Source organism: Harpia harpyja, chromosome 16 (assembly GCF_026419915.1).
Source record: "Harpia harpyja isolate bHarHar1 chromosome 16, bHarHar1 primary haplotype, whole genome shotgun sequence".
NCBI classification, from domain to species: domain Eukaryota; kingdom Metazoa; phylum Chordata; class Aves; order Accipitriformes; family Accipitridae; genus Harpia; species Harpia harpyja.
This window is the reverse complement of record NC_068955.1, coordinates 31,009,808-31,036,455: the sequence shown is the minus strand read 5'-3', so window position 1 is coordinate 31,036,455 and position 26,648 is coordinate 31,009,808. Positions and strand designations below refer to the sequence as shown.

Here is a 26,648-nt window from a genome sequence, read left to right as displayed (position 1 = left end):
TCTAGGTAGTTGGTGTTATAACTCGCACGAAAAAATCATAATCTTTTTGTAAGTAGAATTAGGATGTTATTGCCACATTAACATACCGTTGGAAGAATAATTTTATGTTTGGTTAACTCCGATACTTTACCCTGAGATTCAGAGGACCCTATTAACTATATAGATCAGGGGACCAGTTAAGGTATCCAAACATAGTTATCTGTTGGCCTTTCAGATGCCTGAGGGTGTCTTTGAAGGTCTGGCAGATACCATACAAAACCTGTGGGAGACTTGGCTTTTCTGGAAATAATAGCTGGAAGCTGGGCCGGTGACTCTAGTGTCCAGATTGATCCCATGTACTTACATTTAGGCGTCTGAATCACTTACTGAGTTTTAGGACTTATAATTTAAACTATGCTTTTAATAACAGAATAGGTATTTTACCCTCGCTTCCTTTCTTCTTTAAATTAAACTTCATTCTCATGTTTTGTGCATAGGAAGAATACAGCTTTGATAGAAAACAATGCTTTCAAGAATTGAACGTCACCTTGGATAGCACTGATTCAGCTGAAGGAGAAAATATGGGAGGTTGGTGGCCAGAGTACACTTCACCTAATGCAGGTGTGATAGCGACTAGACAGTTTATTAAAGCATGCACAGCATCTGTATTTTGTGTCTATTTTTGTTTTCAAATTCAACTAACAACCCATTTGTGGTGTATTCTAATCTTTGTTGAATTTTTTTGGCTTGCGTTTTCTTCCTTTTCATTTTAAAGCATGTGCGTGCTGGATGAACTGCCTAGTTTTGGTTCAGAAGTAGAATATAAATATGACTAAACACTGGAATTGGTTGAGCCTTAGTGCCCATGAAATATCCTATGTGGCAAGATCATGTGTTTTTTAAGTTACGAGTCTTGTTCCTGTGGATGTGTTTCCAATCTATGTAACAGTTATGTTGCAGAACAATTGCATTCCATTGCTGTATGCTTTTAACTTAAAAATAAAATTCTTATTTTTTTAATGCAAATGTTTTTATATCTGTCGTAAAGACTGCAAATATATCTTATTGTTAAAATGGAATAGACTCACTTGCAAATTTTGATACAGACCAGTTTACTTGGTTTATTAATAATTGCTTAAGATCTGATGGTGCAAGTACATGATTAACTTGCGATTAAAGTAACATGAGCCACACTATAGACTGAGCCACAATATTGTTTAGAATATTTCTGCCAGGTTCTCTTGAGTTCTTGAGCTATGCAACTTTATTTTGGTTTTTCAATAGTTAAGGGTACTTTTGCCATCTGAATTTTGGAAATACAGGGCCTCAGGCATTTCCCCTGGAAATGGTTGAGATCTGACTGTGCCCAACCCTGGTGAGAATTGTGAATAAAAAGCTGAAACCATTTCTAGACTTCAGGAATTTTAGTAGACCTTTCTTGAAATAATTTTTCTTCTTTGATTTAAGTAGGTTTACGGAGTGTGGTTGAAGAATTGGAATTGGAAAGAAATCAACTTCAGGAACAAATTCTTTTTCTAGAAGAGCGTTGTCAGGATTTGGAAGATAGATTGCAGCTTCAAGGTAGAATGGAGGCTCTTCAGGTGAGCTTTTGTAGTTGTGTGAAACCTGATGATATAAGAGAATCATTTTGTTCGCTTTATGTTCTTACAATCATAGCTAGCAAAATGTTTAAAGCCTGCTTTATACTTCATAATTATGTTGGCAGAGAGTGTACACAATACACTATGCTCTGAAGTTGAAGCCTGTCACTTATGTTCAGCAAAAGTAAAAGTCATCACACAGAGAAACTTTTTTGAAAGTAAGCTTTGTTATTTGTTTTAGAAATAAAGGCAACATGATTTTCATTATTCTTTGTAGGGGGCCTTTGTCAGAAGGTCCAGGATTAGATTTTGTTACTGCTGGCATAAGTCTCCGTCTTCTTACATCCCTCAAGTTTATTTTATATAAATGTATCTGTGTGTGTATATATATTATTATTTTTATATATATATATACACACACACATATTTATAGAAAAGAAACTGTGTAAATATATAAAGTAATCAATAGTTTAATTTTTATTTTTATATATATGTAAACAATGTAAATCCCAGATACTAATTTGATATATATTTATTTTGTAAAATTATTCAGTGAAGGCACCAAAAGGAATGGTAAAGTAAATATTTATCAGAAAAGTTATTTTTAATATTTCCTGATTGACAAGTTACTATGTTTGATAATTTGGAAACCTTGACACAACTGATTTCTTACTCAAACTCCTTCAGGCTTTGTGTATTATTCATAGTTCTTTATCTGTTAAGTTGCACATATATAAAAAAGAATTAATGATTTTAAGATGAAAGACAACCTTATATTAATTATTACTTGAGAATCTTGTAACAAAGCCTTTCAATACAGGTAACGTTTGGTGTAGATGAAGAAGGGCAGCTATTGAGGGCGGTACAGGTGTGTTCTGCCTCCTCCAAAATCCTAGCTTATTTTCATTAGAGGTGACAAGTTTGCCATGTTTGTCCTATTTGCTGTTGATTCTGGACATGTGTTCTGCTTTTGGCTTTTGGTTGCTGTTGTCAGATTTTTTTTTTTTGTGGTTTTATTTTTGAGTTGGTGCAGTGGATCTGCCTAGAGTAGGAGATTTGTACTGTGTTTTAAAAAAAAAAAAAAAAAAAAAGCTGTGTGAATGAAGCTTGCTTCCTTTTCCTTTTCTCTACGATCCCCTATATGCAGGTTTTTGCATTCCTTCAACCTGAAAAACTAGGCAAAAAAAATTTCCAAGTTTGATACTGTCTTTAAACCAATGAAGAAGTGTTTTTTCAAAGCAGTAGCTTCCCCTGTTAAGTAAGCTGCCTTAACACAGTATGAGTGTATGTGTTGTTTTGGGTATGCAGCAATCATCCTTGAGTTCATGCTATCATAGCATTGCTGAAGGAGGTATTTCTGAAAGGTGGGTTACATCTATTTGAACTAATATCATATCTGAACCTGTGATATTGGTGTTGTATTTTGCACTGATATCTGCTAAAGTACTAGAATAACAGTGTCATATTACCGTGTAGGATGTAAATCTCCTGAGGAGTCAGATTTTCATGACTCCAGTTATCTCATGGTATTCTGGGTGTTTGTATGTGATAATGCTCTTCATTATTGTTATGTTGCAGAATGAAAATGAACGTTTGCAAACTCAACTCACCCAATTACGCAACCAACAAATGCGAGATGTGGAAAAGCATCAACTTCTGATCTCTGGCTTGAATGAGCAGCTTAAAGGGTAAAATAAAGGTTCTTTACAACTCCGTACAGGAATAGTTATCTTTGCTTTAACATTCAACTTCTGATGAGAAGTATAATCTCTTAAAACACTTGAAACAGAGTTACTTGATTCCTGCTTCTGTTTGCAGTAATGTTATTTTTGTACTTGGCAGCTTAAATGGAAAGTGTAAAAATAATTATTCTTTTAGGAAAATAGTTTGGGGCTAGTAAGTCTAGAAAGCTTAAAGCAGGCTTTGTTTTCAGAATGTCTAAATATGTATTTTTTTCTTAGACTAAGTGACAGAAATAGCTTCCTTGAAAATTCACTTGGAGAAAAAGAACTAAAACTGTTGAGTACGACAGAAAAACTGGAACAAATTGAAACTTTGAGGAAACTGCTTCAAGAAAAGGATCTTCTGAACAAAGAGCTTGGTGATAAGTTCGTGCATACTGAGCAAAAAGTAAGTTAAAATTATTGTTAAATAGTATGTAATTTAATAGAACTGGCGAGCATTAGCCATAACTTTCTATTTGTGTCCCAGCAGCAATATTGCTGTTTTCCCTATCTGAAGGTTTTTGTTCTGTTTCTTTACAGTTTTGTTCACTTCATGTAATTGCTTTGCGTTAAGATGTGTGTAAGGATTTCTTAGACCCAACACAGAACTTTGCATGAAAGTATTTATGTTTTATTGGGGTGATAAGTTATCCTCGTGTATTATTTTCAAAGTATAAACTCCACTGTTGTGTAAACTCAATATTACAACTCTAACATCACAGTTTTAATATAATTCTATATATTTCTATCACACTGACTTTTATTTTTAATACTAAGCTGAATGAAGTCTTAAAGAAATGCAGTGCGTATGAAGTGGAGAACACTGAGCAGAAAACAGTCATCAGTGATCTAACAGAAAAAGTTGCTACACTGAAGGAAAAGGTAACTCATTAAAATAAAGTAAGAGAAGAAATTTTATGTTCTTTTGAGACGGCCCATTTAAATGTCAGCAAAATAACAACATTAGCTGCTTAAAATTTCATACACTAATCTTTCTGTATGCTAAAACAATCTAAAGAGTAACATGGTTATCTTGTGACTATACAGTTGGGTACAGATTGATTACCGTAGATACTCGTTCTGCCTATGGAGTGTAACTTCCATTCTCCCTCTAACGTATGTTTGAAGTGTTCTTGTAACATTATTTTCTTGATGTTTAGACTTTGAAACAAGATGGTGTGGTAGAGTCGATGCAGCTGGATCTGGACCAGACAAATGAAGAGCTTGACAAATTGAATACCAGCCATTTAGAGGAAAGATCTCAACTTATTCAAGATCTCCAGAAACGTGAAAGAGAAATTGATAATCTTAAAGAAGCACTGGCAGAAAAAGACAGGGAGATGTCTGTCTTGTCTTTGAATATGACAGAATATTCTGAACAGGTTATCATCCTGAAGCGTCAAGTGCAATGCAAAGAGGAAGAAATACGAGGGATGGAAGAGGCTTTATCAAAGGCTGAAAGGGAAACTCATTTACTGAAAGAAGTACAAACAGCTGATGTAAGAGATGCAAGCGTGAAGATATCTGTCCTTTCTGAGCAGAGTAATACAATGAGACTAGAGCTAGAAAGAGTTAGAGTTGAGAATGAAGCTAAAACCAAAGAAAACGAGGAATTAATAAGACAAAGCAGTGAGAACAGCATTACAATTAAGCATCTCCATTCTGAAATCAAGGCCAACAATGTCGCATACCATAACAAACTTGCGGAGTGCGAGTCACAAATTACTTTGCTGAAAGAACAAATAAGTAAATCATCTGAAAAGCTACAAGAAACCGAGGATAAACAAAGAAAAGAAGCTGAATATTTGAAATCTCAGCTTGAGGAAAACAATACTCTAAAGGAAAAATGGAACAATTTGCTTAAAGAGAAAGAGAGTAAAGCACAGACACTTGAAAATGAGTTAAAATCAATTAAAGATTCATACAACAAACTGGTTTTGGAAAATGCTAAAAAAGATGAAGAGTTGGCTGAGTTATCTAGGAAGCTTATAGAACATACTGAACATCAGGAAACAATTAAAAAAGAATTACAAGAGAAGCAAGAGTTCATTATTTCATTAGAGCAGAAGCTTGGGGTTTTGGAGCAGCAAAATGAAGAGACTAAACTTAAATTAACTGGAGATCTGAAAGCCAAAGAGACATGTTGCAAAGAACTTAATAACCAATTAAATGAAATACATAAACAAATTAAGAAAATGGAAATAGAGACACAGGAGAAAGCTTCAGCTAATAAGCAATTGCATGCAGATCTTGAAGGCAAAGAAGTAAAATTGGCAGAGCAAATAAAAGCAAATGAATATCTGAAAAAAGGTATAGATATGGTGGAAAAAGAGAAGGAACAGCTAATCAGTGAAAATGAGAATTTGTCCAAACTCCTGGATGTAAAAGAGTGTGAATTGTTAAAGAAAATCCAGACTGTGGCAGAAATAGAGAATAAGTTATCTGCTAGCACTGCTGAGTACGAAAAAACTCTTTCAGTACTAAATTGTGATAAAAACATTCTGGCAAAAGAGATTGAACAACTTTCAATACTTGCCAAGCAAAAAGAAAATTCAGTTGCAGAACAGCTGCAGGAGAAAACAAAGGAATGTAATGTGCTAGCTGATCAGTTGTTTGAAAGCAAGGAACAGACACAACAGTTGCATGAACAAATGCAATCACTTCTCATTCAGCTGAAGGATACCAGAGACAAAGAAATAAAGAAAGAAGAAATGTTAAATAATAAGTTATCTGAATGCAGTAGCCTAATCCAAGAGCTCAGCCGTAGTAAGGAAAATAATTTATTACTGGAGGAACAAATTCAAAGCATAACTGTGGATTTTGAAACTGTGAACAGGTCTCTAGAAGAGAAAATCCTTCAAAATTATTCGTTACGTAAGGAAATGGAAGAGAGTAAGCTTTGTGTTGTAGAGTTGCAGGATGAAATTAAAAACCTTAAAGATGAAAAAACAGAGTTATCTCGGTTGGTAGAGGAAAGAGACCTGACTGTAAAAAGTCAGGGTTCAGAACTTGAGAAGTTTCATAGGCAAATTTCTGAAAAAATGGAAGAAATCACAGTGTTAAGTAATCAGCTACAGCTATTAAGCAAAGAATTTTATGTGCTTAAGGATGAAAAGGAGGACTTTTCAAGCTTATTGAGCGAGAAGTCACGTGAATGTGAATTTCTTCAGTCACAGTTGGTACAGCAGCAGTCTGAAATTACTTCAGCAAGGCAACAAGCACATACAGCAGCTCTAGAAAATGAAAAATTGAAAGTAGACATTGAAACAGTTAATGTTATGGTAATGAAAAAGTCAGATGAAGTAGCTGCTTTAACTTCACACTTGTCCCAACAAAGTCATAATATTTTAGCTCTGAAGGACCAAATTGATGGCCTGTTGATTGAAAAAGAAAACTTAAAAACTGTCTTTGAAGAAAAAGAAACTCTCCTTTCTGAAAAGGAGGCTTTGATTCAGCAAATGAAAGATAGTAAAATGGCAGGAGAAGGACAATATATGCAAATCATTTCAGATCTGCAAAACCAAATACAAGCCCTAGGTTTTGAAACCAGCCAGCTTAGACACACAATGCAGGAAAAAGAAAATGAATTTAAGAGGCAAGCCCAAGAATTAAAGTTACTAAAAGATAAATCTGAAGAGTCTGATGTACTTAGGGTTCAACTGTCTGAGAATATGGAGGTTATTTCTGACCTTCAGTATCAGCTTAGAAACATGACAGAAAAGTCATCCCAGTTGAATGATTCAATTATACAGAAGGATGAATCTTTAAAACAAAAGTTAGATGAATACATCAGTTTAAAAGCACAGCTTTCTGACGTACAGGAATCTTCTGTTTTGCAGGAGAAACAGTTAGAGCTTTTAGTCTCTGAAGCAGAACAATTAAAAGTACTTGTTTCAGAAAAAGACTTAACCATCAACAATATTTCATTATTCAGTGAGAATTTAAAGACACAGCTTCAAGAGAAAGAGAATGAATGTGGGGTCTTAAAGAAACAGGTGGTAGAGCTGGAGGAAGTGAAAGTGAATTTACAAAAAGAATTACAACATCAGAAGAATGTAATAATTGAGATGGACCAGTCTTTATCAGAAAAGGAGTCATCTCTTATGGAAAATAAAAGTCTCCTCAAAACTTTGAAGGAGAAAGCAAGGAAAGATGAAGAGAAGACAAATTTAATTTCTCAGCTCCAAAATCATGTACATGAACTAACACAAGAACTAGAAAAATCTAAAGAACTAGTCCATGAGAAAGAAAATGCCTTTTTATCTCTTCAGGAGAAAACTGAAGCACAGTATGAAATAAGAACTGAGTTGAATGCAGCTCTTGGAAAAAAAGAGGAGGTTATTGCTGGACTGCTTAATTCTTTAAAAGAGAAAGATACCAGTATACAGTTGGCAGATAGCAAGGTCAGTGTTCTTTCTAGTGAGATTGAGGTTCTCAGAGAAAAATTAGAGAAAAGTGGTACAGCTGTGAAAACCCTTACTAATGAATTTCAAGAAAAGAATGAGAAGCTTGATATTAATCAGAAGAAAATTGATTCTTTGACTGTTGAACTTGACTCTCTCAAAAACGAACACCAAAAAGCACTGGGCCAAATAAGTACATGGGAAGAAGAACTACGGCAAAAAGAATTGGCTGTGGAGTCTCTGCGTGTGAAGTGCACTGGACAGGCAGATAACATAGCATGTTTGAAGTTAGAGTTGAACAATGTAAATTCCAAATCTTCTCAAGACTGCCATGACAATGCACTTTTAATAAGTAGTCTGCAGTGTCAGATAGAGTCTTTAGAGAAAGAAAAAAATCTGTTACAAGAAGAGGCTGATAAACTGATGGCTGAAAACACACAACTTACTGCATCTCAAAATCAGTTGCAAAAGAAATTGGAAGAGCTCCGAGAAATCAATGAAAAACTAGAAACCAGTGAGAATTATTCAAGAATGCAGATAGATGCTGTCAAGCTGCAGATGAAGACTGAAAAAGACAAGTTACAGATGCAGGTTAGTGTGAAGGGTGAAGAGCTTTCTAAATTAGAACTTAAATTTGAAACTCTAGAACAAAGTCTGCTTGAGTCAGAAAACAAATGGGTGACAGAACTTGATAGGGCAACTTTACAAAATAATAATCTTATTGAGCAATTGAGCAGTTTAGAAAGTGAAATGAAATCAAAGGATAGCAAAATCCAGTCTTTGCAGCAGGAGCTGGATCTTATGAAAGAGGAATTAACTCAGAGCTTATCTCTATTACTTAGTAGTAGGCTTTTATGTAAAGAAAAGGCGGCACAGACTTCAGATTCTGAACTGCAGCTAACTGATAGTAAAATTCAGTTGGAAAAATTCTCCACTCTGGTAGCCACTATTTTGAGCAAAGCAGCAGAAGGAGAACAATTGCAACTGGTGCTTTTAGAAAAACAGAAAGAAATAGAGATCATGAAAGATGAATTAAAAAGTATGCAGTCACTTGAGAAGCAGAAGGAGCTGCTGCATAATGATATTGAAAAGATGAAGGGCAAATACAAATCTGAAATTGAATGTCTGACAGAAGAAATGGTCACAGTCAAGGAAACATTATGTAAACAACAGTCTCTCTTGCAAGAAAGGGAAGAGTCTTTTGCAGAAATAAATAAGCAGGTTGAATTTCTTCAAGACAAGTTAAATAAATCGGAAGAAATGGTAAGAAACAGTCAAGAAAAACTGCACGTTAAAGGTGAAAAAGTAGCAAGTCTCCTTGAAGAAATGGGAAAAAAAGATCAACTCATTGGAAATTTAACTTCCCAATTAAATCAGCAGAAGGATTTAATTTCTGGCCTAAGCCAGCAACTGAAAGAAAAGGACTGTTCTGTTACCCAGGTCATGGAATCATTGTCTAATGAAATGCTGAATTTTTCTGAAGAGAGAAATACATTAAATACCAAACTGCAAGACCTTGAAGCTGTTCATAAGAGTTCTGTAGGAGAACTAAACCAAGTATTGCAGGAACTTGAGGATTGTAAGAAAGAACTGGAACACAGTCAGGTTACGTTAAGGAGTAGAGAAGCTGTGTTTAAAGATTTAATGAATGAAAAAGAGGAGATGCAGTTTAATCTTGAGAAAGTGGGCAAGGAAAAAGACAATCTGAAAAAGAAACTTCAAGCAGCATTGATAATAAGAAGAGATCTGATGCAAAAAGTTGGAAAACTAGAAAAGAGTGGACAGGAAGAAATAGAAAAAGAGCAAAAAAAAGCAGAGGAGTTGTTGAATAAAGTTAATGAGTTAACAGACAATCTGAAACTAATTGAAGTACAAAATAAAGACTTTGAGTCTCATATTGGAACTTTGAAACAACAACTTCTAGAAAAAGATGCCAAAATAAATGATTTGACTGAAATTTTGTCTGCAAAAGCCTCTTACTTAGAGGAACTTCAGGACAATATTGTAGAACGAAATGATGTCATTGCTGAAAAACAAAACATATGTGAGCAGAACCTAAAATCTTTAGAGGAAAAGGACTGCATGCTTGCTCATATGCAATCTATGCTCGATGAAAACGCAAGCGCATATGAAGAGGAACGTTCTCAGCTGCTCTTAGCTCTTGAAAAGTTGAAGTCTGAAGTTAAGAAGAAGGAAGAATTGTTGAAAAATTCTAGCTCAGAAGAGCCTTATTTAAGTGCTGGGGACAGGAAGAAGTGTCTGGACCCCAATGATTACATTAATGTCATCAATCAATTTAAAAAAGAAAAAGAAGCCTTAGAGAGGGAGCTTTTGGTGATGAAAGAAGATATAAAAAAATTTCAGAAAGAAAGGGAAGAGCACACTAAACTTGCAGCAGATTTTGATGAACAAAAAACCTACCTTGAGAATCTCAAACAAGAACATAAAGCACTCTGGGAAGTTCTTCAAACAAAATGTAAAGAACTTGACTTTAATCAGTTAGAAGAGTGCCCTCTAGGGAAAGAGCTGGCTTCACCTAAGGCAGTGCTGGGAGAAGAAGCCCCTGACCTAAGGAATTTGGAATCAGACAAACCAAGAAGCAAGGTTCAGGTTGCATCCTTAAAAGAGTCAGAAAACATTATCACTGCAGTGGCAAGTAAAGACACTGAGTTAAAAGAACTAAGAAGTAATTATGCAAAACTTCAGGAGGAAAGAGAAATGTTAACGCAAGAGTTGAGAAAAATATCAGTTAAATTTGGTGATGAAAGAGAAGAAACAGTCAACTTAAACTCTTTGAGACAGCAGGAGCAGTACCAAGAGCAATGTAAGGGCAGCTTGTTGGAGGACATAAAGCAGCTACAGAAAAAGCTGAAAGCTTATGAGGCTGAAGCTATAGAGGTTAAGACAGCACTTGAACATGTGAATAATGAGAAAGAAGCACTTATTAAAAAAAGTGAAGAGGATTACAAGATGAACCAGGAGAAACTGCAGAGATTGAGAATTGAAGCTAAGAAGGAGGTTGCAGAAAAGAATGAGGAAATAGAAGCATTGCATTGTTCACTTACAGATTTCAAAGATAAACTTGATCTGGAAAAGGAATTACTAAACGAAGCCATAAAGAAGGGCAAAGATGAAGCCCACCATTACAAAACAGCATTTGAAGAAATGAAGAGTGAAAAAGAGAAACTTGTCGGTTGTTTAGAAAAGTCCAATTTGGAACTAATTAATATGAAAAAGGAGGTAAAACATTTCAGTGAAGAAAACAAAAAACTGCTGACAGAGCTATGTATGCTACGTGAGAAGGCTGAGATGAGTAGACCTGTGGGGTCATGCAAAGAGCTTAAGGAAGAAAATGATACTGAAAAAGATTTGGGAGAGTTTTGTTCGGAAAGTAATTTCCTTCAAGAAAAGTTGCAAGATAAAGGCACCCGTTTGCAACTATCAGAGGCTGATTACTCTGGGAAAGCTAAACTGAGAGAAGCAACAGAATGTCAAATCCCCAAACAAATGCAAATGATTGAAGAGCCGCTGGCGAAAACTGCAAATGTAAATGATTCTAAACTACAAGAGCAAAGGACCATAGCAGAAGGGAAGTCCAGGGAGCGCCTTCAAAGAAAATTACAGGCGGCTTTAATATCACGTAAAGAAGCCCTGAGAGAAAATAAATGTCTAAAAGACCAGATTGATAAGCTGCTGTTGGAAAGAGAAGAGCTGGTGAACAAGACAGGGATGCTTGAACGCTTGTTAGAGCTTGGTAGAGAAAAACAAAGTTCAAGTACCGTTTCTCCATTGTCTGAAGAGGAGAGCCTTGTTTCTGAAAATGCTAGACTGTTGACTGAAAATGAAAACCTCACAGCGGCATGTGAAAGTCTTAAATCCACCATGGAGACTATAGTTCAGGAAAAAGAGGCCTTTTCTTTCCAACTAAATACCTTAAAAGATTCTCAGACAGTTGAATTAACAGGATGGAAGGCTAAACATAGTGAATTAAAGCAGGAGTATGAATCGCTTCTTCAGGCGTATGAGAATATCAGTAGTAAAATAGCAGATATGAGGCAAGTTATTGATCTCAGTAGAAAAGAGAAGCAAGAGGCTGTTCAAAGACTCAGGGAAGGAGAATCTGAGAAGGAGGCTCTTGAGAAGCATTTACAAAAACTCATTGATGAAAATGAGGTTATTAAAAATCAACTGCAACAACTCAGTGAATCCAAGAAAATGGAAGTTGACGAATTACAAAGTAAAGCAGAAAGGCAGATACGTGAGCAAGAGGCAATGATGCAAGAACACCAGGATCGTCTTCATGAACTGACTGAACAGAATCATCAGCTAATGGAGGAGAATGAGCAGCTGAAACAAACTTCTGAAAATTTAAAGCAGGCTTTAGAGAAAATTCAGAATGAAAATGATACCCTTCATAACAACATCACTGTAACTAAAGCAGCTTTGGGAGAGCTCCAAGTTCAAATGGAAGTGTACCAAAATGATATGCAATCTAAAATCAATGATGCATTACATGAGAATGAATCATTGTTAAAGGACATTAATGTTTTAAAGGATAAACTCTCTGAAAAAGAACAAGATGTGCTTGTCCTAGAACAAGAAAGAAAATTAATTTCAGAAAAAGCAAAAGAAAGTGAAAAATCTTTGGACCATAAAAATCATTGTCTAACAAAGCTGGGCATGGAATGTAAAAGTCTTACACAAGAAATTGTTAGTCTAAATGAAAAAGTTAAGATTTTAGAGGATGATAAATGTCTGTTACAGGAAGAATTAGAAAATGCACAAGAAAGTTCTTACAAAGTAAAGAATGAGAGAGAATTTCTTGAGACAGAATTGCTTAATCATGTTAGAAAAGTTGACCATCTTACTGATAGAATGAAAGCAGCACAGGTACAGAATAACTTGCTGTTGCAGCAACTGGAAGAATTAAAGGCAGAAAAATGTAACGTGATTAGAGAAAAAGAAGAACAGCAGTTACATCTTGTGAAAATGTTTGAGGAGAAGGTGAAAAGTGCTCAGAGGGATAATAATGGAAGTAAAAACAAAACAAAAGAATTGCAAGAACTCTTAAAGGAGAAACAGCAGGAGATCAACCATTTGCAAAAGGATTCTATAAAGTTCCAGGAGCTGATCCTGGATTTGGAAAGATCTGTGAAACTGTCACAGACAAAAAGTGAAAAATTCGAAAAGGACTTAAGTAATACGTTAGAAAAGCTTGCAAAGTCAGATGAAGAAATATATCATCTCAAGGGAGAGCTTTCTTCACAGATGAACCTGTTGGATCAGTCAAAGAATGAAGTGGACAGGCTTACAGATGAGAATCTAAATTGGAGAAAAGAACTTAAGAAGAAAGAGGATGAACTACAAATTCAAAAGAGAGAATATGAGAGAGAATTGGAATTTAATCTTCAACAATTAAAATTGGTTCACAAAAGAGAATTTTTTAAGCTCCAGGAAAGACACGGTGCCCTTGAGAGAGAAAAAGATAGGGCAATTAGTGAGATTCATGGTTTGCAAGAGGAAGTTAGCATTAAGGACTCTCAAAACAAGAAACTTCAAGCAGATTTGAACGCAGCTTTGGCACGATTAGCTGCTTTTACAAAGTGTATGAACTCTCTTCAGGATGACCGGGACAGGGTAATCACTGAAATGAAAACCTGGGAAATGCAGTTCAAAGAGGCCATCCAAAATAAAGAGAAACAGATAGAAGACAGTAATAGAAGAATAGTGTCTTTACAAGATGAATTGAAAGACAAAATTACTCAGATTCAAGAAATGAATATCAAATATTCTGTGGTAGACGAAACAAAAGACGAACTGTATTTGAGGCAAAAGTCTGTTGATATACAACGCTATGAAGAGCTCTGCAGAATAAAGGAAGAAAATATGGCTTTTTTTAACAGGCAGCAAGAATTGGAGAGTGTTCTTCAGTCCAAAGAAGCAGCTTTGCAAGCACTCCTTAAAGAAAATAATTCTCTTAATCATCTCATAGAGAATAGTAAAAGTGCAGGAAGAGAGATAAAAGCTCTGGAAAGTAATTTTACAAGACAGGAACAAGAATTGCAACAGCTTCTAGCCGAGAAGGAAAAAATTAATGCTGAATTGCAAAAGCAGATTACCATTTCTGAGCAAATGAAGATCATGCTAAATAATAAAGACAAAGAAATTTCCTTACTCATTTCGTCAAAAGGTGATGAAATTTCTGACTATCTGATTCAGGTACAGACTCAACATAGAAAACAAATCAAGGAGTATGAACTTCAGTTAAGGTCTTTGCAGGTGGAGAGACAACAAGCTGAGGAGGCCTGTCAAAGGATGGAAAATGAATTGAGAAATCTCCAGGTGAAAGCAGACAAAGCAGGTCAAGATAAGGCTACAATTGCCAGTGAAATAGATGCCTTTAAAAAATCAATGTCATCTCTTCAGAATGATCGGGATGATCTTTTTTCTAAATACAAAGAGCTGGAACATCTTCACCAAGATGTCTTAAATCAGCGGGACAGTCTTATAGTTGGCAATGCAAGTGAGAATAATGCTTTGAAACAAGAATTAAGGATACTTCTCAATCAGATAGATGATCTTCATTCTGAAAATGCAATGCTAAGTGCGCAGCTGATAAAGTATAGGGAAGATCTTAACCAAGTTTTGTCTCTGAAAGACCATCAGCTGAAAGACTTACTTAAGCAGAAATTGGATTGTATTAAAAGCCTTGAACAAGAAAAATACGATCTTCAAAAACAAATAAAAGAAATGCAACTTTCCAATGAACTGCAAAAGGATACTGCTGTATCTTTGGAACATGAAAATAAAAAATTAGTGTCTAAAGTAAATGATTTAGAATCTTTAATTGCATCATTAAACAAAGAGAAACTTGTTTCTGAATCTGGAGAGAAACTGCTAACTAGTGATAGTGTTCAGAAAAAAGAATGTGTATCAAATGGACAGTATGGAGAAAATCTTCAGAAGAAGATTCAAGAACTCCAGAAATCAAGAGACAGAAATAATAAGGATGCCGATGAGGAATACAGTAAGACTCTTTTGACACTTGAACACGGAGATGAACCTGATGCTTTTGCAGAGAAGATGATATTAGAAGTTCAGTCTCAAAATAGTGAGCTGCGGTCCCAAAACGAGGCCTTTGGGAAAGCAATGACTGCTCTACAAAATGATAGAGATAGGATAATAGAGGACTTAAAGGTACTTCAGAGCAAATACACATCTGAACTCAAGACTGAAAAAAAGAAAGGAGATGAACTTGAAGCTGAATTGGATGGCTTTAAATTACATCTTATCAGTATGCTCAAAGAACATTCTCTTCTGAATCAGGCTATTCTTGATGCTGCAGATAAGGTTGCACTTGATCAGATTGCTGATGAAATTGAAAATCTCTGTAGGATGTTAGTCAGTCGAGAGATGGAGGTTAGCAGGCTCTCATCTGAGTGTGGGAATTACATTCACCAGATCGAAGCATTTTCCAAGGCTATGGCCAGTCTTCAGGATGACCGAGACAAATTGCTGCAGGAACTCAGCAATCAGAAGGTAACTTCTGAAACAAAACAGGGCACAGCTTCATTTCCAATTGGTTGCAACAGCATCAATGAGATAAATTCTTTTAAAAGTAATTTGGATATGCCTCAGAATGCTAGGGAAAGATTGGTATGCTTTAATTAGCTACATCACTTGGTAATTCTTTTCTTTTTGCAGAGAATGCTTAGAGATGTTATGGATTCTGAAGTTTAACTTTGTAAATTATGTGAGTGCTGAGAAAACATTGTGTGACTAGAGGAGGTGTGCTTACAATTTTGGGAGTTTAGGTAATTATGCCGTTAAACAGGAGCAAATGGGGAAAAAACCATTATTCTGTAGTTGGAAGTCTAGCACTAATAAAACTTCAACCATATAGTTTTCATTCCAGTTCACTAATCACGTTTATTAAACATAGGCTAAAGAAGGAGCCAGCCTTGCAGCTGTTGAAATATCAAAACTGAAGACCAAGGTTGATGATTTGGAGAAGGCATTGCATCAGACAAAAGCCTTCCAAGCAGAAACTGAGAGAGAGATTGCATCATACCAGAATGAGCTTGCTGGATTAAGGTATAAACGTTAAAATGAAATAGTACATGTGGCTCTTGTTTAGAATTCTTCAGTGCTTCACAACCTGACATAAAACTGCCACAAAACCAAAATTACGGATAGTTTAGCAGGAAGTAGGATAAGAATATTTCTGTAATGTGCAAAATCAACTTCCGCAGCGTTGCCTTTGTTTGCGGTTATCCTTGTACCTTTATGTAACGGTCTCTTGGTTTATGTGAAGTTTCAGACAGTCTTAATTGAATGTTTTGTGTTCTGTTGGTGACTTGGATATATGGAACTACAGTTTAAGAATCTTATTTCAGTGCTTGGTGTCATGCTCTCTTCTTAGAGTAACGATTGATATGGCTGATTTCCCCCTCCGGTCTCTTTTTTTAAAAGATGTCTGAGGTGTTTCATATTTGGCCCAACTACATATTGAAAATTAAATTAATTTCACATTTGAGTATGATTTTTGTAGATTCAAGAGTCCACTTCAGCACTGTTCACATCTTGCATTATCTGTGATGAATGAATAATGTGACATCTTGGGCCTAGTTCTGTGAATGCCTCCTAAGGTCTGCTTCAAAGAAGGCAGTAGACATTTTTAAGTGGCACTCAGTGGAGGCAGATCAAGATTTGGTCATCTTAGACTGCTGTTCTCATTCAAGCTTTTTAACTTGTGCAGATGATTGAAGTGTGAAAGCGTGCTATGATCAGTTCAGTGAAGATAATTTTCTTTGAATTTGAGGCCAGTAGGCAGTATCCTAGCCGCCTTACTGCATTTTATTGTCTGTAGTGCAATTTCTAGATCTCTACTTACAGTCTGTGTAAGATAATATCTGTTTTATACTAGAAGCTTTTGGGGGACGGGGTGTAGATCAAAAGGCCAGCCCCACATTTATCTTTGCAAATGTGAGAAAGTTAGCATGAAATATTCAAACCTCATTCTAACGTGTAGACTTAACCAGTGAACAGCGTGAATAGTCTTTTTCCATTTTTTTCCCCAAACTTTAAAAACAGAAATTGAATTCAAAAGGATTTAAATTACTTTTATGCCCTTTGTGCTATTGCCTGTGTGCGACAGCAGTTTCTGGCGATGTGGTGTATTTGTTTATTTCAGTCTTCTATGTCTAGGGTATTCCTTTTCAAACTTGTGTACTTGCAATAGGGTGGACTGGCTATCACGAGCAGTGCTCTACACAACTGCGACCTAGAGTTGCTTTGCTGCGCAACCTTATTCTTTAGGTAGCTGAAGTATTTATTGCGTTAACAGATGTTAGTATCTTTACAGCCAGTGAACTTCTCTCATCTCCAAGCCAATGAAGCAAATGTGATGTTATCACTTTCCAAGCTTTATTTTCTGATTTTTTTTTTTAGATGTCTTTAAACTGAAGTATGTATTGAGAATGTTCATATAGTGCTCCATATTTGCATATAACTGTTCAAAACTTACCATTATTTATTTCAGAAATAGCAGTAAGTACAGTTTTATCCTTTTCATTGACTTGTATGTAGTATGTCATCATTTAACGTCTAGTCTAATAATGTTTTATGTTCAGAATGGAAAAAAACCTCCTCCTCTCAGAGTCCCAGGCACTGCGAAATCAATGTCAAATCACAGTTGCTGAGAAAGACCGACAAATTGCAGAACTACAGAAGCTGCAACAAGACATGATTGTTAAGAAATCAGTCTCCGCTGGCAGCAATTACCCAGTCAAGGTAAAGAAATGAAATGTAGCAGGAGGCACAAATCTACTTCCATTGGTTTATTGTATTAAATTTGCAGCCTGCTTCCGAAAAGAGAACTATACAGCATATGGTAGTGAATCATGGAAGGCTGAGTGCATTACCTGTATGTCAGGTTGCCTGGGGTCAAATCAGCAAGTTACAACTATTCCAAGCAAATGAGTTGCAATGGTTAAAACCACTTTTTAATGGAGTCTGCTATGTTGATCAACTTCTTTTAAACAAAGGAAAATCATGAGTTTATGATATGTTGATAAAATAACAGAGGAAACTCGCTGATGTGGTGTATTTTAATGGTTAAAAACATAGAAAGCACCTTCATAAAAAATGAAATGGCTGTGAAGCAAAAGGTGAAGGTTATGAACCAATAAAGGCTACTGATTCTTAGTCAAAAAGGAGTAACAATTTGCTGTGGTTACATTGTAAGTTATTTGCTTGTTGCTGAGTTGCTAATGTTAGTAGATTACTTAAGTAATCTTACAAATTACTGGTTTAGATTAGTTAAATCCAGAATATTATACAAAGAAGTTAAAAAAAAAAAAAAAAAAAAAAAAAAGGTTCAAACGTTCAACAGCAGAATGGCTGCTGATAAATAGAGACACATATTGGAAAGGGAAAAAAGAACTAGTGCAATTTACAGGTTTCTCAGTTAATTCTTTCAAATCAAGAAGAGGATAGGGAACTTTCAGGCAACTCAAGGAGGAATTCTTCTCTTGTAGTAGCGGAGATAAAAAAATTATGTCTGTATGTGGGAATATGATTCTGGCTTCCTGTGACAATTTTGTATCTATCACGAGTCTTTTACTGTTCACACTGTTATAACACCAGTGTCGTTACTTGTTCCTGTAGCACACTTGTTCAAAAGAGAATAGGATGCTGTACTATTACTTGTGGGATGCCAACAATGTATTTATTGTCACAGAGTCCTTGCATGCCGATTGACTTAATCGCTTGCCAGACAGCCTGTACTACAGCTGTGTTCTACCTATTTCTTTTTCTTTCAATAGGTAATACCAAGTTGGATCTGTCTTCCCCAGTTCAGTGATTATTACACTAAGTATAGAAGCATCATAATTTTTTGAGACATGAACCTTCTTTTAAAATCCAGGTTTAGAGTTGGCTAGCTGATGCAAATATTATTGGAGGAACAGATAGACAAGATGACTTGCATATATCTTTAGAAAACCAGTCTAAGTAAGTTATTTGGATGTTGAAGAAATGGTAGGAAAAGTGGCACAGAAAACATAATTCTTCCGTGTAAATAATTTGTAATACACTTCACCTCAGCTTCACCGAACTATTGCATTGTGATACAAAAAGAAGTTTCAAAGGAGGGAGGTGGGAAACATAATATAGAAAAACTTCTAAGAAGAAAATTCAGTAAAGATTGGGATTGTTTACATTGAGAAAGAAATAAATGAGAGTAAAAAAACCCCAACCGAATAGTACTGTGGGATGTAAGTGGAATGAGAATCTACACTCTCACTTATTATAGACCCAGAATAGGGGACGTTTGGTTACAAATACAAAACCAGTAAAAGGATGTGCTCTTTCAGGTAATGTGAACGTTTTCTCAGATATTGTAGCTGCAACCCGTTATCAGGGACACAGTTTTTAAGAGGATCAAAAAAGAACTTGGTAGTTCGCATTGACAGCAGTTTTCAGAATTTGTATACTTGTTGCTGACAAATTTTAAAGGTCTAATGAAGTTCATTCTTCAGAGCATAAATCAATCTCTAATTACTGTAGATTAGAATAGGACCTAATTGGGGGGAGAAGGGAGAGATGTGTTCTTGCCCTTCCCCTGAAGCAGCTGGAGTTGGCTTCTGCCAGGAACAAAACACTAGATTTAGAAAGGCAACAGCTGAGACCTAGTCTGGCAATTGCTATCTGCTTTTGTAGACTATCATTAAAGGTTTAAGGAAAGTGTTATTTTAGAACAGTATTCTTATTTGCCTTTTCTTTGCCAAAGGAAGTAAACCGTATTCCTTTTAATTCATTAAAAATAATGTTTTTAGTTGGTCAAGGTTGTGTCTCATATGCTGTTCATTTTCTGTGATTTAAAATCACAGTTGAACAGTAATGTCTGTTGGGTTATGGATTATTTTATGTGGTAGAAGTCTTTATTTCATGATTGTATAGGAAAATAGATTCCATAAAGCATTAGAGATGGCACACTTCCCTCCATTATTGGAGATTAACGTCAAAATGTTGATCTGCCAGAGATGAAGAAGGCCAAAGCTGTGAATCAGCGATAAAGTTGGGTGTGTTTGGTTTTTTTTTTTTCCCCGCCCCAAAATGGACTTTCAGCTTTAAATTTGTATTTACAAAATAGCTATTCTTCTACAAGTCATGAATACCATACATTATGAGTTTGAAAATGATTTTTGAAAGGTGTTTTATATTCATCTGGCTTTTTCTAATTTTTCCCCTTTTTTTTTTGTGCTTCACACTATTTGCAAATTAAAAATTAAGTTGAATTGCCTTTTCATGTTAATATTTTATTGTTTTTTTAATTTAAGTATTTAGGTTGAAAACAGTAAGTAGAAGTTTTTTTTTTTTTATATATATATATATATAGTCTCTTGCAAATGTGATATTAACTTGTGAGAAGGAAATGATCTTGTGAAAAGGAAGTTACTATGTAGTCCATATGTATATTTAGTGTTGGAGTTGTGTATTATTTAGAGAAATCCTATACCGCTTACCCTGAATATGCTAATACTTTTTAAGGTTTTAGAAACTGCCTCCCTCGCTGGAAGTGCAGACACGCCGGAGGAAATCAAACACGTCTTAGCTGAGAAGAATCAGCTTCAACATGAACTGCAGTGCTGTCTTCAGGAGATGCACCAGAAGGATCTGCATTTTCAGCAGATTAATTCAAAGGTAACTTAGAACGACAGCTGTAATCCTAAATAGCTCATGTGAATCTGAGCTGGTATCAACATAGAAATATTGCTAAATTGGCAGTGTCTTGTATAATTGGAAGTTAGAGTGCTTTAAAACTTAGATTCTTCAAAACAGCCCTGTTGGCTCAGACTAGAAATTACAAATTAAATGTCAGTATTATCTTTCTGTCAGGCTTTCCTGACTTGTTATTTGACTGAGAGGGGTTTATTTGAATCTACATTCTGAAGAGATTGATGGGGCACTGCTGAACTTCTACTCAAAGTAAAATATTTTTCATTATGGACAGAAACAGGTGTCTGTCTTAGCTGAAACAAGATTTTAGCTATCTCATACCAAACTTTAAATACCTCGAAAATGTTGCCTTTACAATTTCTTGATGAACCCTTTTGTGGCTGTTAACACAGTATGTGTGTGTGTGTCTGCATGCACCTGTGTGTTTGTGTTCAGTTTTGTTCACAGAAGTTTGTAAATGTTCCTGGAAATTCCCTTAAACTCTCTTAGTGTGGCCTGGTGTTCAAAGCAAATTAGGTTTATGTTACCTTTCATCTGTCATTGTGTCTGTTTTCACTCCTTCACCCAAATATTTTATAAACCTTAAACAGTTTTAACCAAACTTTGAAACAGGTGTAGAAATCTCAAGTTGGGGGTTTAAAAACCTGAGTTTCTGGTTTGGGCATATTGATGACAGGGGAAATCAATCCTCAGGTTTCATTATTTCCACTGCTCATAAAACAACTAGTTAAATCTTACCAAACTGTGACCTTGCCAAAAAGTTGCAATTTTGAAGCTAGTAATTGGTTGTTTTCAACAGCAGGTCTCAAATCCGTAGTAATTTCGTGGAGGAGATAATTCCTAATTTTTATTTATTTAAATGTTAATTTCTTTCAGGTTGTGCAGTCAGCAGAAGAGAATGCTGTCTTGTCTGCCCAGTTGAAGACTCTTTCGCAGACTCTAAGGGATAACCAGCTTCGTTATACTGACTTGCAAAATCGTTATTTAAGACTGGAGAGGGAATGTCAGACAATGCAAGTGACATCTTTCCAAGGCACTGTTCAGGTAAACAAATACATGGAAATGTTTTTAGTTTGTTTTTGGTTTGTTTTTTTTTTTTTTTCTTCTGTGCTTAGGGTTTTCTGGTTTTCATGCTGAAATGATTCAGCACTTTCGCTAGCCCACGATGTGCTGAAGATAACTGTCTTTATTGTTGCAAAGCTGTTTTTATTTGACTTTTCATTTAAGGAAGCTGTTTATATATGCTTTTTTGTTTTGAAGTATCATCCTTTTTGAATTGGTCTACAGCTGGCAGAGATAATTGGATGATTGCTAATCACTGGATCAACAAAGTTTAGTGATAATTTCACATCAGTCATGAATCATTTTGCAAGATGTTTGAGTAATATTTTTCAGAAGTGAGATCTATATCACCAGTTCAGCATTTCAGTACCCTTTGCCAACCCCTCATACTCATCCGTAAGCTTATTCCTTTGTGATCTCTTCATTTTTAAAACGTTTTCCTGTACTGCCTTGGTTATTCAGTAACAATCAGTTAATATAATACCCTAAAATATTGTAGGGATACATATATAAAAAACCTGTCATTCTTCCATAAACAGAAATAAATAAGGGGAACCATAAACTAAAGAATAAATGAATAGTTGCATTACTTATGAAACTACAGTCAGTGCTATATTACTATGTGGATGTGTAGATGCATTTCTTTCACTTCAGACATCGTTCAGAGATTGCTGTGTTATGCAGTGTACGTGGATCCTTCAAGTTCTGCAGCACGCACAGGCAGTGTTCTTCATCAACTTTCTGTTAGAAAACAGGTTTGGAAAATTGCAGCTCCGGAAATTAAAAGATTAAATGGCACAAAGCGTGGTTTGTTCCACTGCTTTGTGGTTCTTACGGCTTCTTTAATTGAAATAAAGATTTTTAGCAACTAGAAAAATGGTGACTGGCTTTTCTTCCCCTTTAACATTTTCTAGGATGAAACTAGAGCAGAAGTTCCCCCTGGAGCGCCACAGGAAAGATCTGCGATTATTGTTGAAATAGACAATATGGAGCTAAATGAACTCAGAAAAAGGTCAGGACTGAGAGCATGTATTAGCAATATTGTTTTCCTGACAGCTGTGTTGTAAGTGTGAAAGTAACGCTTTTCTATCCTTAGAGGCATTTTAGGGAAAAAGGGAAAGAGGTGGAATTATAGTGGATTAAATGAATCATAGTCATATTCTTGAATTGTTATTTTCTGGTGATATTTGTGGTTTGGTTTTGTAAAGATATATACTTACTGGTGACTTTATTTCAATATCTAATCAAAAGCATCTCATTATAATTAAGTCTTTACCACAAAAAAACATTCCATAATAAAAAAGAAAAAAGAAGTAATTCTTTAAGTACATAAAATACTGATTTCAGATTTCATTTTGTCATAGGCTTGCAGAGACTGAGCAACAATACGATTCAGTGCAGCAGGCGCTCTCACAGCTGACAGAAACACTGTCAGAAGAGAAGAGGAGGAGAGAAGCTGCAGAAGAGGCTCTTGGACTCTCTGAGGAGCGAATTAACAGGTAAAATACTCCTGTATGTAAAACATGGGGGATTTTTTCTTTTGAAAGAAAAGTGTCTGTAAAATGTATTTCTTTTTCTTTTCTTATACTTTTGGAGTATGTGACAGTTAGATTGCTGCATTAAACCCTTATGTGGGTATGAAATAAGTTGCGTGTTCACAGAGCCAAAGCCATCTTTTGCTTCTGCTTCCCCTTGGACAAATGCATGGTGAGGTTTTCATTTACGCTATGCCTGGAGTAAAGGCAAAGTGGGCTACGGAACAAGGAAAGGAGTGTCAGATTTTTTTGCTTGCCTTTTATTTTTAGTGAGATTAGTGATAGGTTTTCCTATGGGTGTTAGGTTTCTGAGCAAATAATAGAACAAACAAGTAATAGAACCTGTTTGTGAGTCCATAGTACCTGAAGCAATGGAAATGCACGTGTAACTGCATGAAAAAGCTAGGTTTAACTCTATGGATCAAGAAAATGTTATGAGCTTTGTTCCCCCCCCCGCCTTTATTTAATTTCTTGCTTTGGGTGTTGGACTCGGTAGTCAGTGGTATTTCTTTTTTTCCAAGTTAGAAGAAAATCCCACATATAACAGCTTTAGCACAGCCACTGTTTAAATTTAAAATGCCATTATCCATCTGCCTACATGAAGTGTCCATCACTACCATCATCTGAAAATGACTATTCAATCAGCTAGCAATGATGGGGGTTATTCTGAATAAGTGAAACACCTTGAGAGTAGATTGTAAATGGGGACTGAAAAAGACCTGGCAGCATAAACTAAGTCTTATTGCTTTTTGTGGGGACCTTTCCCCAGTAATGTTAGTATACAGAATAATGCTTATATGAATTCAGTACTTCAAAAGAGCAGATAATGCAGTACTCCATTATCTCCCTTTAATTTTTCTCCAGATTTGAAGTAAGCAGTTACAGATCTGTACCTAGCGAATACACTGTTCAGATGGAAACTGAAGAGGAAAGGGAAGCCTTAATCATCAATCCTAGTGAGCATGTTATTGTGCGAAAGGTCAGTAAATGAAAGCTTTTAAAAACCCTGAATCATAAGCTACTTAAAAGTGGTGTGCATATTGTATGCTGCTAGCTGGAGACTAGATTGAAGACGGCACAGCTCATTATCTGCTCCACGCTACCCCTTTCTTTTTTCTGTCTTCTCTCTGCTATACTTTTCTTTCAAGTGCTATTCATTCTTGGAGTGCAGATCTCCCTTCTGAGTGACTGGAAGTCACTGATTTTGGGTTGTCCTCTTTATAGGTAAACACTGGCATGAGCTACTTGTCTAATCCACCTTGTCTCTGAGAAGCTGACTGTGAAGTACTCTATTATTGTGTTAGGTATCATGGGGATGGGTGGGCCACAGAGTCATCTGTTCAAAGTAGCAAACTACTGCTGAAACTACATTGTACTGAAAAAATGTCCTTAATTTCGTTCTGTTTGGGTTGTGGATGGTGAGTAAAATACAGGCAGCTGCGTAAACCATGCCATAGAACACATTACATATGTCCAAACTAAAATGTGAGTAATCATATTTATATTACATGTGGCCATTAAAGAAAACGTATATGCATATAATTATGCATTTTCATTTCTAGTATGTATACATAATTACATAATACACAAATACCTTGTATCCATTCCTCTCCCCTTTTATTAATGATGTTTTCTTTGGCCTTTAAATCATTTACGCTTACAGCCTGTGCTGTGGCATCCATTGCTGCATCAGAGGCAAAAGGTTTATAGTGCCTCAGAAATCTAAGTTGCAGTGCAGCTTCTTCTCACTTGTATTCATGACTACTTATTTGATGTTTTTTGTTTCCTAACCAGATGAAAGGAGGAGCCCTTTCCTTCCGAAGATGGCTTCGAGGGCGAAGTCTTTACTGTTCTAAGCTGCTGACCTCCAGAGCAAAATCCCGCTATTTATTCCTCACATACCTAGTTACACTACATCTTGTTGTTTTACTGTGCCTCACTGGTGTTCTCTGAATACACTGCATTTTCTGGGTAAATTATTTCCTTGTAGGTAATGGTGTGCCAATTCAAGATAATAGATTTTTCACATGCTGCTGTTAAGCTATGCACTGGACACAGTTGTATATATTCTTGTTACACTACACAAATCTTGAGCTTCTTAAAAGAAATTTGTGTATATCACAGTTGCTCCAAAGTTGACTTGAATTGCTCTTGAACAGTGGAATATTATATTTGCTAAGGAGAAGATATTCCCCTCTGCCCTATAAAGAAACTGCTGCATACAAGTTATTTAATATTGTTTGTGAGTACATAATGATTGATTACTACTGAATGGGTTGTAAATGCTATCTTTTCTATATAAATTTTATTTTAAGAGTTAAACTATAAATTTTAAAGGAATATTCAGCTATTACTGTTTATTGGCTTCTTGATTATAACAAGAAGTTTTACAGAGTGCAATAAAGGAAGAACTACTGGATTTTTTTTTTTTTGTTTGTTTGCTTGGATTTTTTTGGATGAAAGTAAAAGAATTAAGGTTGTTCTTTGGCCATACAGTTTGTAATGGCTATGACAAGGTGCAGAGTTGTGTATGTTGGTAATTAGGTAAGCTGATGATTAAAGATTCAGTAAAGATTCAGAACTGAGATGACATGAAGAAATGTCTTCAACTTGTTATATTCCTTTACTGTTGTTTAAAGGTGCAATTGTTGTAACTTTTCTCGTGGTGTTTTTTTTTTGTTTGTTTGTTTGTTTTTTTTAAATTCACTTGCACTTCTTGTCGTGGTGGATTTAGTTACTGCCTGTCTTTGGGGCAAAATGTTACTGCTCAACACATGAAATTCAAGCTTAAAAAGACACAACCTTACATATTTTACATGTTCGGGCTTCAAGGTACAAATGAATAAAGGGTACATTTTCAACTAAGAGGCTGTAAGAAGCAGGATTTGCATTCAGTTTCTGTAGACACATAATAGTGTTATGCGTTGCATATTAATACATTCATGCTTTGTTACAATGTTCTCTGAAACTGCACAACTATTTCTCTGATTCAAAAAAATAGCTTATTTGTGGAGACTGGCCACTGGAAGCTGGAAGGTTGTTTTTACACCCTGTTTTGTTGGTTGTTGGTGTTTGTTCTCTCTGCGTTTCCACTCACATCTGTATAAAATGGAGATACAATCAAAAGAAGCCAAGTCTAAAGGAGTAGACATAAAGTCACGAAAAAGAACTAGCTGTTTGATTTCCTGTTTGCTAGACTAAAATCCTAAAAATCCTGTGGGAAAAGGAAAACCTAATGTGTATGGAGATGGGAGGATTCCATCAGTTTTACTGATGGGCAGATACAAGGTTGATTTTGAAGAGATGTTAGTGAACTATCTGCTTAAAGTCCAAGGATTCTGGCATGCGAGGTCTACTGTGCAGTTGCGTGATAGGTAAGAAAGAAGGGATTGGTTGGCATTTACGTTTGCAGAGTTAACATTTACCAAATTGTATCTGATGTTCTGCATCACTTGTTTTTTGTCATGTGGGATAGGAAATACTGCCAGCCGTAGTTACCACTGTAGGGAAATCCTGTAAACTTTCTTCTTTTGATGGTTCTTTCATCTTTCTTGGTCTAGTAAAGGTCTGAATTTCTATATAAATCCAATATATTCCAATATA

General features: G+C 35.6%; 1 protein-coding gene across 7 annotated transcripts in view; it reads left to right on the top strand.

Annotated features, from left to right (window-relative positions):
- Positions 1 to 25,910, top strand: part of LOC128152989 (golgin subfamily B member 1-like) — a 41,461-nt gene extending 15,551 nt beyond the window's left edge. For 3 of the 7 annotated variants that reach the window (XM_052811788.1, XM_052811792.1, XM_052811794.1), the window contains 14 exons: positions 477 to 600; positions 1,447 to 1,580; positions 3,159 to 3,268; positions 3,542 to 3,710; positions 4,082 to 4,186; positions 4,465 to 15,363; positions 15,650 to 15,801; positions 17,340 to 17,499; positions 20,260 to 20,412; positions 21,325 to 21,492; positions 22,425 to 22,522; positions 22,875 to 23,009; positions 23,910 to 24,024; positions 24,840 to 25,910. In XM_052811788.1, coding sequence (XP_052667748.1) covers positions 477 to 600; positions 1,447 to 1,580; positions 3,159 to 3,268; positions 3,542 to 3,710; positions 4,082 to 4,186; positions 4,465 to 15,363; positions 15,650 to 15,801; positions 17,340 to 17,499; positions 20,260 to 20,412; positions 21,325 to 21,492; positions 22,425 to 22,522; positions 22,875 to 23,009; positions 23,910 to 24,024; positions 24,840 to 24,998 — 12,681 coding nt within the window. In that variant the 3' untranslated portion in view covers positions 24,999 to 25,910. The remainder of the gene's footprint in view (positions 1 to 476; positions 601 to 1,446; positions 1,581 to 3,158; positions 3,269 to 3,541; positions 3,711 to 4,081; positions 4,187 to 4,464; positions 15,364 to 15,649; positions 15,802 to 17,339; positions 17,500 to 20,259; positions 20,413 to 21,324; positions 21,493 to 22,424; positions 22,523 to 22,874; positions 23,010 to 23,909; positions 24,025 to 24,839) is intronic. The other 4 variants (XM_052811791.1, XM_052811790.1, XM_052811789.1 and 1 more) reach the window with 4 other exon arrangements.
- Positions 25,911 to 26,648: the final 738 nt, after the last annotated feature.